The sequence below is a fragment of the Oncorhynchus mykiss genome, chromosome 31 (genome assembly GCF_013265735.2).
Source record: "Oncorhynchus mykiss isolate Arlee chromosome 31, USDA_OmykA_1.1, whole genome shotgun sequence".
NCBI classification, from domain to species: domain Eukaryota; kingdom Metazoa; phylum Chordata; class Actinopteri; order Salmoniformes; family Salmonidae; genus Oncorhynchus; species Oncorhynchus mykiss.
In genome coordinates, this window is record NC_050571.1 from 4083075 (window position 1) to 4096202 (window position 13128).

At 41.5% G+C, this 13128-nt stretch overlaps 1 protein-coding gene across 3 annotated transcripts in view; it reads left to right on the plus strand.

Moving 5' to 3' along the window:
• LOC110504473 (clathrin light chain A) overlaps positions 1-13128 on the plus strand; it is a 30862-nt gene that overhangs the window by 16264 nt on the left and 1470 nt on the right. The window contains exon 5 of one of the 3 annotated variants that reach the window (XM_036970449.1): positions 13039-13092. The exons of the other annotated variants lie outside the window; for them this stretch is intronic. Within the exon in view, the coding sequence (XP_036826344.1) occupies positions 13039-13092 (54 nt within the window). The remainder of the gene's footprint in view (positions 1-13038; positions 13093-13128) is intronic. 3 annotated transcript variants of the gene reach the window in all.

The following is a 13128-nucleotide window of genomic DNA, read 5'->3' on the forward strand; positions in this document are numbered from 1 at the left end:
GCTGTCGTGGTAACAAGCGTTCTATTATAAAGGCTGTCGTGGTAACCAGCGTTCTATTATAAAGGCTGTCGTGGTAACCAGCATTCTATTATAAAGGCTGTCGTGGTAACAAGCGTTCTATTATAAAGGCTGTCGTGGTAACCAGCATTCTATTATAAAGGCTGTCGTGGTAACAAGAGTTCTATTATAAAGGCTGTCGTGGTAACCAGCGTTCTATTATAAAGGCTGTCGTGGTAACAAGAGTTCTATTATAAAGGCTGTCGTGGTAACCAGCGTTCTATTATAAAGGCTGTCGTGGTAACCAGCATTCTATTATAAAGGCTGTCGTGGTAACAAGCGTTCTATTATAAAGGCTGTCGTGGTAACCAGCATTCTATTATAAAGGCTGTCGTGGTAACAAGCGTTCTATTATAAAGGCTGTCGTGGTAACCAGCATTCTATTATAAAGGCTGTCGTGGTAACAAGAGTTCTATTATAAAGGCTGTCGTGGTAACCAGCGTTCTATTATAAAGGCTGTCGTGGTAACAAGAGTTCTATTATAAAGGCTGTCGTGGTAACCAGCGTTCTATTATAAAGGCTGTCGTGGTAACCAGCATTCTATTATAAAGGCTGTCGTGGTAACAAGCGTTCTATTATAAAGGCTGTCGTGGTAACCAGCGTTCTATTATAAAGGCTGTCGTGGTAACAAGCGTTCTATTATAAAGGCTGTCGTGGTAACCAGCATTCTATTATAAAGGCTGTCGTGGTAACAAGAGTTCTATTATAAAGGCTGTCGTGGTAACAAGCGTTCTATTATAAAGGCTGTCGTGGTAACCAGCATTCTATTATAAAGGCTGTCGTGGTAACCAGCATTCTATTATAAAGGCTGTCGTGGTAACCAGCATTCTATTATAAAGGCTGTCGTGGTAACAAGAGTTCTATTATAAAGGCTGTCGTGGTAACAAGAGTTCTATTATAAAGGCTGTCGTGGTAACAAGAGTTCTATTATAAAGGCTGTCGTGGTAACCAGCGTTCTATTATAAAGGCTGTCGTGGTAACAAGCGTTCTATTATAAAGGCTGTCGTGGTAACAAGCGTTCTATTATAAAGGCTGTCGTGGTAACCAGCGTTCTATTATAAAGGCTGTCGTGGTAACAAGCGTTCTATTATAAAGGCTGTCGTGGTAACAAGCGTTCTATTATAAAGGCTGTCGTGGTAACAAGCGTTCTATTATAAAGGCTGTCGTGGCAACAAGTGTTCTATTATAAAGGCTGTCGTGGTAACCAGCGTTCTATTATAAAGGCTGTCGTGGTAACAAGCGTTCTATTATAAAGGCTGTCGTGGTAACCAGCATTCTATTATAAAGGCTGTCGTGGTAACAAGCGTTCTATTATAAAGGCTGTCGTGGTAACAAGTGTTCTATTATAAAGGCTGTCGTGGTAACAAGCGTTCTATTATAAAGGCTGTCGTGGTAACCAGCATTCTATTATAAAGGCTGTCGTGGTAACAAGCGTTCTATTATAAAGGCTGTCGTGGCAACAAGTGTTCTATTATAAAGGCTGTCGTGGTAACCAGCGTTCTATTATAAAGGCTGTCGTGGTAACAAGCGTTCTATTATAAAGGCTGTCGTGGTAACCAGCATTCTATTATAAAGGCTGTCGTGGTAACAAGCGTTCTATTATAAAGGCTGTCGTGGTAACAAGTGTTCTATTATAAAGGCTGTCGTGGTAACAAGCGTTCTATTATAAAGGCTGTCGTGGTAACCAGCATTCTATTATAAAGGCTGTCGTGGTAACAAGCGTTCTATTATAAAGGCTGTCGTGGTAACCAGCATTCTATTATAAAGGCTGTCGTGGTAACAAGCGTTCTATTATAAAGGCTGTCGTGGTAACCAGCATTCTATTATAAAGGCTGTCGTGGTAACCAGCATTCTATTATAAAGGCTGTCGTGGTAACCAGCATTCTATTATAAAGGCTGTCGTGGTAACAAGAGTTCTATTATAAAGGCTGTCGTGGTAACAAGAGTTCTATTATAAAGGCTGTCGTGGTAACCAGCGTTCTATTATAAAGGCTGTCGTGGTAACAAGCGTTCTATTATAAAGGCTGTCGTGGTAACAAGCGTTCTATTATAAAGGCTGTCGTGGTAACCAGCGTTCTATTATAAAGGCTGTCGTGGTAACCAGCGTTCTATTATAAAGGCTGTCGTGGTAACAAGCGTTCTATTATAAAGGCTGTCGTGGTAACAAGCGTTCTATTATAAAGGCTGTCGTGGTAACAAGCGTTCTATTATAAAGGCTGTCGTGGCAACAAGTGTTCTATTATAAAGGCTGTCGTGGTAACCAGCGTTCTATTATAAAGGCTGTCGTGGTAACAAGCGTTCTATTATAAAGGCTGTCGTGGTAACAAGCGTTCTATCGTAAAGGCTGTCGTGGTAACAAGAGTTCTATTATAAAGGCTGTCGTGGTAACCAGCATACTATTATAAAGGCTGTCGTGGTAACAAGCGTTCTATTATAAAGGCTGTCGTGGTAACAAGCGTTCTATCGTAAAGGCTGTCGTGGTAACCAGCGTTCTATTATAAAGGCTGTCGTGGTAACAAGCGTTCTATTATAAAGGCTGTCGTGGTAACAAGCGTTCTATCGTAAAGGCTGTCGTGGTAACAAGAGTTCTATCATAAAGGCTGTCGTGGTAACAAGAGTTCTATTATAAAGGCTGTCGTGGTAACAAGCGTTCTATCGTAAAGGCTGTCGTGGTAACAAGAGTTCTATCGTAAAGGCTGTCGTGGTAACAAGAGTTCTATTATAAAGGCTGTCGTGGTAACAAGCGTTCTATTATAAAGGCTGTCGTGGTAACAAGCGTTCTATCGTAAAGGCTGTCGTGGTAACAAGAGTTCTATCATAAAGGCTGTCGTGGTAACAAGAGTTCTATTATAAAGGCTGTCGTGGTAACAAGAGTTCTATCATAAAGGCTGTCGTGGTAACAAGCGTTCTATCATAAAGGCTGTCGTGGTAACAAGAGTTCTATCATAAAGGCTGTCGTGGTAACAAGCGTTCTATTATAAAGGCTGTCGTGGTAACGAGTTCTATCATAAAGGCTGTCGTGGTCAGAAGCGTTCTATCATAAAGGCTGTCGTGGTAACAAGAGTTCTATTATAAAGGCTGTCGTGGTAACAAGCGTTCTATTATAAAGGCTGTCGTGGTAACAAGCGTTCTATTATAAAGGCTGTCGTGGTAACAAGCGTTCTATTATAAAGGCTGTCATGGTAACCAGCATTCTATTATAAAGGCTGTCGTGGTAACAAGAGTTCTATTATAAAGGCTGTCGTGGTAACAAGCGTTCTATTATAAAGGCTGTCGTGGTAACCAGCATTCTATTATAAAGGCTGTCGTGGTAACCAGCATTCTATTATAAAGGCTGTCGTGGTAACCAGCATTCTATTATAAAGGCTGTCGTGGTAACAAGAGTTCTATTATAAAGGCTGTCGTGGTAACAAGAGTTCTATTATAAAGGCTGTCGTGGTAACCAGCGTTCTATTATAAAGGCTGTCGTGGTAACAAGCGTTCTATTATAAAGGCTGTCGTGGTAACAAGCGTTCTATTATAAAGGCTGTCGTGGTAACAAGCGTTCTATTATAAAGGCTGTCGTGGTAACAAGCGTTCTATTATAAAGGCTGTCGTGGTAACCAGCGTTCTATTATAAAGGCTGTCGTGGTAACCAGCGTTCTATTATAAAGGCTGTCGTGGTAACAAGCGTTCTATTATAAAGGCTGTCGTGGTAACAAGCGTTCTATTATAAAGGCTGTCGTGGTAACAAGCGTTCTATTATAAAGGCTGTCGTGGCAACAAGTGTTCTATTATAAAGGCTGTCGTGGTAACAAGCGTTCTATTATAAAGGCTGTCGTGGTAACAAGCGTTCTATCGTAAAGGCTGTCGTGGTAACAAGCGTTCTATTATAAAGGCTGTCGTGGTAACAAGCGTTCTATTATAAAGGCTGTCGTGGTAACAAGCGTTCTATTATAAAGGCTGTCGTGGTAACCAGCGTTCTATTATAAAGGCTGTCGTGGTAACCAGCGTTCTATTATAAAGGCTGTCGTGGTAACAAGCGTTCTATTATAAAGGCTGTCGTGGTAACAAGCGTTCTATTATAAAGGCTGTCGTGGTAACAAGCGTTCTATTATAAAGGCTGTCGTGGCAACAAGTGTTCTATTATAAAGGCTGTCGTGGTAACCAGCGTTCTATTATAAAGGCTGTCGTGGTAACAAGCGTTCTATTATAAAGGCTGTCGTGGTAACAAGCGTTCTATCGTAAAGGCTGTCGTGGTAACAAGAGTTCTATTATAAAGGCTGTCGTGGTAACCAGCATACTATTATAAAGGCTGTCGTGGTAACAAGCGTTCTATTATAAAGGCTGTCGTGGTAACAAGCGTTCTATCGTAAAGGCTGTCGTGGTAACCAGCGTTCTATTATAAAGGCTGTCGTGGTAACAAGCGTTCTATTATAAAGGCTGTCGTGGTAACAAGCGTTCTATTATAAAGGCTGTCGTGGTAACAAGCGTTCTATCGTAAAGGCTGTCGTGGTAACCAGCGTTCTATTATAAAGGCTGTCGTGGTAACAAGCGTTCTATTATAAAGGCTGTCGTGGTAACAAGCGTTCTATCGTAAAGGCTGTCGTGGTAACAAGAGTTCTATCATAAAGGCTGTCGTGGTAACAAGAGTTCTATTATAAAGGCTGTCGTGGTAACAAGCGTTCTATTATAAAGGCTGTCGTGGTAACAAGCGTTCTATCGTAAAGGCTGTCGTGGTAACAAGAGTTCTATCATAAAGGCTGTCGTGGTAACAAGAGTTCTATTATAAAGGCTGTCGTGGTAACAAGAGTTCTATCATAAAGGCTGTCGTGGTAACAAGCGTTCTATCATAAAGGCTGTCGTGGTAACAAGAGTTCTATCATAAAGGCTGTCGTGGTAACAAGCGTTCTATTATAAAGGCTGTCGTGGTAACGAGTTCTATCATAAAGGCTGTCGTGGTCAGAAGCGTTCTATCATAAAGGCTGTCGTGGTAACAAGAGTTCTATTATAAAGGCTGTCGTGGTAACAAGCGTTCTATTATAAAGGCTGTCGTGGTAACAAGCGTTCTATTATAAAGGCTGTCGTGGTAACAAGCGTTCTATTATAAAGGCTGTCATGGTAACCAGCATTCTATTATAAAGGCTGTCGTGGTAACAAGAGTTCTATTATAAAGGCTGTCGTGGTAACAAGCGTTCTATTATAAAGGCTGTCGTGGTAACCAGCATTCTATTATAAAGGCTGTCGTGGTAACCAGCATTCTATTATAAAGGCTGTCGTGGTAACCAGCATTCTATTATAAAGGCTGTCGTGGTAACAAGAGTTCTATTATAAAGGCTGTCGTGGTAACAAGAGTTCTATTATAAAGGCTGTCGTGGTAACCAGCGTTCTATTATAAAGGCTGTCGTGGTAACAAGCGTTCTATTATAAAGGCTGTCGTGGTAACAAGCGTTCTATTATAAAGGCTGTCGTGGTAACAAGCGTTCTATTATAAAGGCTGTCGTGGTAACAAGCGTTCTATTATAAAGGCTGTCGTGGTAACCAGCGTTCTATTATAAAGGCTGTCGTGGTAACCAGCGTTCTATTATAAAGGCTGTCGTGGTAACAAGCGTTCTATTATAAAGGCTGTCGTGGTAACAAGCGTTCTATTATAAAGGCTGTCGTGGTAACAAGCGTTCTATTATAAAGGCTGTCGTGGCAACAAGTGTTCTATTATAAAGGCTGTCGTGGTAACAAGCGTTCTATTATAAAGGCTGTCGTGGTAACAAGCGTTCTATCGTAAAGGCTGTCGTGGTAACAAGAGTTCTATTATAAAGGCTGTCGTGGTAACCAGCATACTATTATAAAGGCTGTCGTGGTAACAAGCGTTCTATTATAAAGGCTGTCGTGGTAACAAGCGTTCTATCGTAAAGGCTGTCGTGGTAACCAGCGTTCTATTATAAAGGCTGTCGTGGTAACAAGCGTTCTATTATAAAGGCTGTCGTGGTAACAAGCGTTCTATTATAAAGGCTGTCGTGGTAACAAGAGTTCTATCGTAAAGGCTGTCGTGGTAACCAGCGTTCTATTATAAAGGCTGTCGTGGTAACAAGCGTTCTATTATAAAGGCTGTCGTGGTAACAAGCGTTCTATCGTAAAGGCTGTCGTGGTAACAAGAGTTCTATCATAAAGGCTGTCGTGGTAACAAGAGTTCTATTATAAAGGCTGTCGTGGTAACAAGAGTTCTATCATAAAGGCTGTCGTGGTAACAAGCGTTCTATCATAAAGGCTGTCGTGGTAACAAGAGTTCTATCATAAAGGCTGTCGTGGTAACAAGCGTTCTATTATAAAGGCTGTCGTGGTAACGAGTTCTATCATAAAGGCTGTCGTGGTCAGAAGCGTTCTATCATAAAGGCTGTCGTGGTAACAAGAGTTCTATTATAAAGGCTGTCGTGGTAACAAGCGTTCTATTATAAAGGCTGTCGTGGTAACAAGCGTTCTATTATAAAGGCTGTCGTGGTAACAAGCGTTCTATTATAAAGGCTGTCGTGGTAACAAGCGTTCTATTATAAAGGCTGTCGTGGTAACAAGCGTTCTATTATAAAGGCTGTCGTGGTAACAAGCGTTCTATTATAAAGGCTGTCGTGGTAACAAGCGTTCTATTATAAAGGCTGTCGTGGTAACAAGCGTTCTATTATAAAGGCTGTCGTGGTAACAAGCGTTCTATTATAAAGGCTGTCGTGGTAACAAGCGTTCTATTATAAAGGCTGTCGTGGTAACAAGCGTTCTATTATAAAGGCTGTCGTGGTAACAAGAGTTCTATCATAAAGGCTGTCGTGGTAACAAGCGTTCTATTATAAAGGCTGTCGTGGTAACAAGCGTTCTATCATAAAGGCTGCCGTGGTAACTGTAATATTAGTGTATTGTTTTGTTCTTAAGACTAGGCAACAAACAACATTGGATTACTTTCTTTACATTTTGTTTTATCTGTGAGTCAGGTTCACATTAACCACTTTTTATTTTACACACAGAGACTGATCATATAGATGATATTATTTGTTGTTTAGTTAGTTAAAACCTGTATTCCCCCCCCAGCAGGGATTTACTGTTTCAGTGTCACCTTGTCGGGCCATCACCCGTTTGCATCCCTGAAACTAACATAACAGGAAATACGAGTTCAGACAATTTACAACATATATCACACAAAATATGAAATGTAAATTGTATCTGTAGTAGTTAACTATGAGAATTAAGAGTGTTGATATGATCAGAATGTGTGTTTCTGTGGTTATTCCGTGAGATCAGATCAGGAAATAAGATGCGTTTTATAGTTTAAGCTTAAAGACTTTCGATAGACTGTCACGGAAAGTTGACTTTATTCATGTACCTAAAATATTTATTCTAATAATAACGTGGACAGGATTTCCTGGTAAATAGCTTAAACGGAGTGGAAACTGTGACAGCTGAGCTGACCTCTGCCCCCAGGGTTCCAATGTTTTGTTGGCCTGCTTTTTGGAGCAGATAGATAATGCCTCATTATTCAGGATTGGTAAGAAATTCAGAGATCAGTTTGTATGCTTGAAGGATCAGTCGTTTGTGTCTATTTCTATGTCACCAAGCTGAACTGCTGTAAACCGTCTGACCTGTCGTTTAACACCTGAACTGTTGTAAAACACCTGAACTGTCGTAAACCGTCTGACCTGTCGTAAAGCACCTGACCTGTCGTAAAGCACCTGACCTGTCGTAAACCGTCTGACCTGTCGTAAACCGTCTGACCTGTCGTAAACCATCTGACCTGTCGTAAACCGTCTGACCTGTCGTAAACCGTCTGACCTGTCGTAAACCGTCTGACCTGTCGTTAAACACCTGACCTGTCGTTAAACACCTGACCTGTCGTAAACCATCTGACCTGTCGTAAACCGTCTGACCTGACGTAAACCGTCTGACCTGTCGTAAACCATCTGACCTGTCGTAAACCGTCTGACCTGTCGTAAACCGTCTGACCTGTCGTAAACCGTCTGATCTGTCGTAAAACATCTGGCCTGTCGTTAAACACCTGACCTGTCGTAAACCGTCTGACCTGTCGTAAACCGTCTGACCTGTCGTAAACCGTCTGACCTGTCGTAAACCGTCTGACCTGTCGTAAAACACCTGACCTGTCGTAAACCGTCTGACCTGTCGTAAACCGTCTGACCTGTCGTTAAACACCTGACCTGTCGTAAACCGTCTGACATGTCGTAAAACGTCTGAACTGTCGTAAAACGTCTGAACTGTCGTAAAACCTAAGGAAGTAACAAAATAACACGTAACTTCTCATTGCGTTTGACTATTAACTGATGATGAACTATGAATGACCTATTTTAATGCCCTCTAATCCTACACTTCAATTACTATCAAAGTATTTCTCTCCCGTTCACTTCTCTTTCTCTCGCCGTAAAGATATTTTATTCTCTGGGGGACTCTTTGCTTTTCTGTTCTAAAACCAACCTTCTCTCATGCTTCCCAGCAGATGTTGTCAAAGTAGCAGCTTGTAACTATAGCTCAATTTCTTGCTGTAATGCCCCTGTATCTTCTAAGATGAGAGAGAGAGAGGTAACTATAGCTCCATTTCTTGCTGTAATGTCCCTGTGACTGTATCTTCTAAGATGAGAGAGAGAGGTAACTATAGCTCCATTTCTTGCTGTAATGCCCCTGTGACTGTATAGAGAGAGAGAGAGAGGTAACTATAACTCCATTTCTTGCTGTAATGTCCCTGTGACTGTATCTTCTAAGATGAGAGAGAGAGAGGTAACTATAGCTCCATTTCTTGCTGTAATGCCCCTGTGACTGTATCTTCTAAGATGAGAGAGAGAGAGGTAACTTTAGCTCCATTTCTTGCTGTAACGCCCCTGTGACTGTATCTTCTAAGATGAGAGAGAGAGAGAGAGCGGTAACTATAGCTCCATTTCTTGCTGTAATGCCCCTGTGACTGTATCTTCTAAGATGAGAGAGAGAGAGAGAGCGGTAACTATAGCTCCATTTCTTGCTGTAATGCCCCTGTGACTGTATCTTCTAAGATGAGAGAGAGAGAGAGCGGTAACTATAGCTCCATTTCTTGCTGTAATGCCCCTGTGACTGTATCTTCTAAGATGAGAGAGAGAGAGAGAGCGGTAACTATAGCTCCATTTCTTGCTGTAATGCCCCTGTGACTATCTTCTAAGATGAGAGAGAGGCTAGCACTGCACTGTGTCCAGGCCAACAGCCTAAAAACCAAACATTCTGCATCCCAAATAGCACCTGGTTCTCTATATTGTGTACCACTCCAAGGCCTATAGGGCTCTGTTCAAATGTAGTGCACTAAAGGGGGGGGGGGGGGCGTTTGGGATATACCCTGAGGCTAGAAAAGTCCATTGACCTATAAATGTCAGGTTGCAGTATATCTGGCCATTGTCTCGTCTAAACTGCTGACTACTGTGGACTATGATGGTTGAGACAATGAATGCTTGTTACCACGACAGCCTTTATAATTGAACGCTTGTTACCACGACAGCCTTTATCATAACAATGCAATTGGTTTGTCCTATACACTGACTGCACAAAACATTAGGTACACCTTCCTAATATTGTGTTGAACTGCCTTAATTTGTCGGGGTATTAACAGCCGGGGCATGAACCCTACAAGGTGTCAAGTGTTCCACAGGGATGCTGGCCCATGTTGACTCCAATGCTTCCTACAGTTGTCAAGTTGGCTGGTGGTGGATCTCTAGTAGAGGGCGACCGATTATGATTTTTCAACACCGATACCGATTATTGGAGGACCAAAAAAGGCCGATACCGATTTAATCGGCTGATTTTAAATAAATAAAAATATATACAAAAAATATTTGTAATAATGACAATTACAACAATACTGAATGAACACTTATTTTAACTTAATATAATACATCAATAAAATCCATTTAGCCTCATAAATAATGAAACATGTTCAATTTGGTTTAAATAATGCAAAAACAAAGTGTTGGAGAAGAAAGTAAAAAAAGAAAGTTCCTTGCTCAGAACATGAGAACATATGAAAGCTGGTGGTTCCTTTTAACATGAGTCTTCAATATTCCCAGGTAAGAAGTTTTAGGTTGTAGTTATTATCAGAATTATAGGACTATTTCCCTCTATACCATTTGTATTTCATTAACCTTTGACTATTGGATGTTCTTATAGGCACTTTAGTATTGCCAGTGTAACAGTATAGCTTCCGTCTCGCTCCTCCCTGGGCTCGAACCAGGAACACATCGACAACAGCCACCCTCGAAGCAGCGTTACCCATGCAGAGCAAGGGGAACAGGGTAGCCTAGTGGTTAGAGCATTGGACTAGTAACCGAAAGGTTGCAAGTTCAAATCCCCGAGCTGACAAGGTACAAATCTGTCGTTCTACCGCTGAACAGGCAGTTAACCCACTAGGCCGTCATTAGGCCGTCATTGAAAATAAGAATTTGTTCTTTACTGACTTGCCTAGTTAAATAAAGGTAAAATTAAAAAATTAATGTCACATTTTCCCTCTACCAGCTTTAAAGCTAAATAAAAGACCTGGGGGAAAAAAAAAAAAAGTCTGAGCGAGTGACGTTTGAAACACTATTAGCGCGCACCCCACTAACTAGCTAGCCATTTCACATCGGTTACACCAGCCTAATCTCAGGAGTTGATAGGCTTGAAGTCAAACAGCTGCTGGCAAAACGCACAAAAGTGCTGTTTGAATGAATGCTTACGAGCCTGATAGCTGCTCTATCAAATATCAAATCATATAATTAAGTCTATCTAAATAATTAGTTCGCAACGATCCAGGCGGCCCAAACTGTTGCATATACCCTGACTCTGCGTGCAATGAACGCAAGAGAAGTGATGCAATTTCACCTGGTTAATATTGCCTGCTAACCTGGATTTCTTTTAGCTAAATATGCAGGTTTTAAAAATATATACTTCTGTGTATTGATTTTAAGAAAGGCATTGATGTTTATGGTTAGGTACAGTCGTGTAACGATTGTGCTTTTTTCGCGAATGCGCTTTTGCTAAATCATCCCCCGTTTGGCGAAGTTGGCTGTCTTTGTTAGGAAGAAATAGTCTCCACATAGTTCGCAACGAGCCAGGCGGCCCAAACTGCTGCATATACCCTGACTCTGTTGCAAGAGAAGTGACACAATTTACCTAGTTAAAATAAATGAATGTTAGCAGGCAATATTAACTAAATATGCAGGTTTAAAAATATATACTTGTGTATTGATTTTAAGAAAGGCATTGATGTTTATGGTTAGGTAAAGGTTGGAGCAACGACAGTCCTTATTCGTGAATGCGCACCGCATCAATTATATTCAACGCAGGACACGCTAGATAAACTAGTAATATCATCAACCATGTGTAGTTAACTAGTGATTATGATTGATTGTTTTTTATAAGATAAGTTTAATTCTAGCTAGCAACTTACCTTGGCTTACTGCATTCGCGTAACAGGCAGTCTCCTTGTGGAGTGCAATGAGAGGCAGGTGGTTAGAGCGTTGGACTAGTTAACTGTTAACTGTAAGTTTGCAAGAATGAATCCCCCGAGCTGACATGGTACAAATCTGTCGTTCTGCCCCTGAACAGGCAGTTAACCCACCGCTCCTAGGCCGTCATTGAAAATAAGAATGTGTTCTAAACTGACTTGCCTAGTTAAATAAAGGTAAAAAAATATATATATATATATATATATATAATTATTTTTTATTTTTTTTATCGGCGAAATCGGTGTCCAAAAATACAGATTTCCGATTATGAAAACTTGAAATCGGCCCTAATTAATCAGCCATTCCGATGAATCGGTCGACCTCTAATCTCTACTTTGAATAGCTTGTTCCATCTCATCCCACAGATACTGGTTGACTGGTTGACTGGTTGACTGGTTGACTGGTGGACTGGTGGACTGGTGGACTGGTGGACTGGTTGACTGGGTGACTGGGGACTGGGCAGGCCACTGCAATAAGCTGGAGTCACTCGTGTTTGTGGAACCATCCCTGGACAATCCTTTTGGCATAGGGTGTTATCCTGCTGAAGAATTACACTGCTGACATGGAGGGATGAACCTGATTGGCAATGATGTTCAGATATCCTGTGGTATTTAAAAACGTTGCTCCACTTTTATAAAGGGGCCCAATGTGTGTCATGAAAACACACCAGCACTCCGCCTGCCTGTAACGTTGACATGAGGCATGATGGATTCATGTACTCATGGTTTCCTCCATACTCTAGTCTTCCAATCGGCGTGAAACAGCAGGAACCAGGATTCATCAGACCAGGCAATTTTCAAGTGTTTTTGTTCCCACTGCTGTGTCTTGTTTTTTTTTGGTTGGGGGGGGGAGGGTTCTGAAAGACGTGGGACTCTGTAAGGTCGTCGGCAGCCGAACCCCCGTTTAGTTTCAGAGTACAACGAGTTCTTACATTAGTTTTATGTATCTGTCAGGTTGACTGTCTGTAGTCTGTCTGTTGCTCTGCATAACTTGTGACAGGCTCCCTTTGTCCTCTTTCATCAATGACCCGTTTTCAACCAATGGCCTGCCGTTGACTTGGATGTCGGACCATTCTCAATACACACAGGAAACTGGTTGAGCGTGTGGGGGGGGAAAACCCCAGCAGCGTTGTAGTTTTTGTCTCAAAACGATGCGCCTGTCACCTACTACCATACCCTGTTCAAAGGCACTTAAATATTTTGTCTTGCCCGTTCACCGTCTGAATGGCACACAATTCATGTCTCAAAGCCTTTAAAAAAAATAATTCACTAACCCGTCTCCTCCCACCTTCATTTACACTGATTGAAGTGGATTAAACAAGTGGCATCAATAAGTGATCATAGCTTTCACCTGAATTCACCTGGTCAGTCTACAATGTAGTGTTCACCCTCCTGAATCTTGTTAGTTCTTCTGTCACTATGGCTTCCTGTCCTACCAAACCTTAACTCTGTATGTTGTATGCCACTGACTCGTCTCTCTCTTCACTCCCTTCTGTCTTTTTGCTCTGAACACCTAGGCTTGCTGATGAGACTTTCTACCATCAGCCCAACTCTCAAGTGATAAACTTCGTGTAGGTTTTGGAACTCTTCTGTTTTTGGTTTAGTAT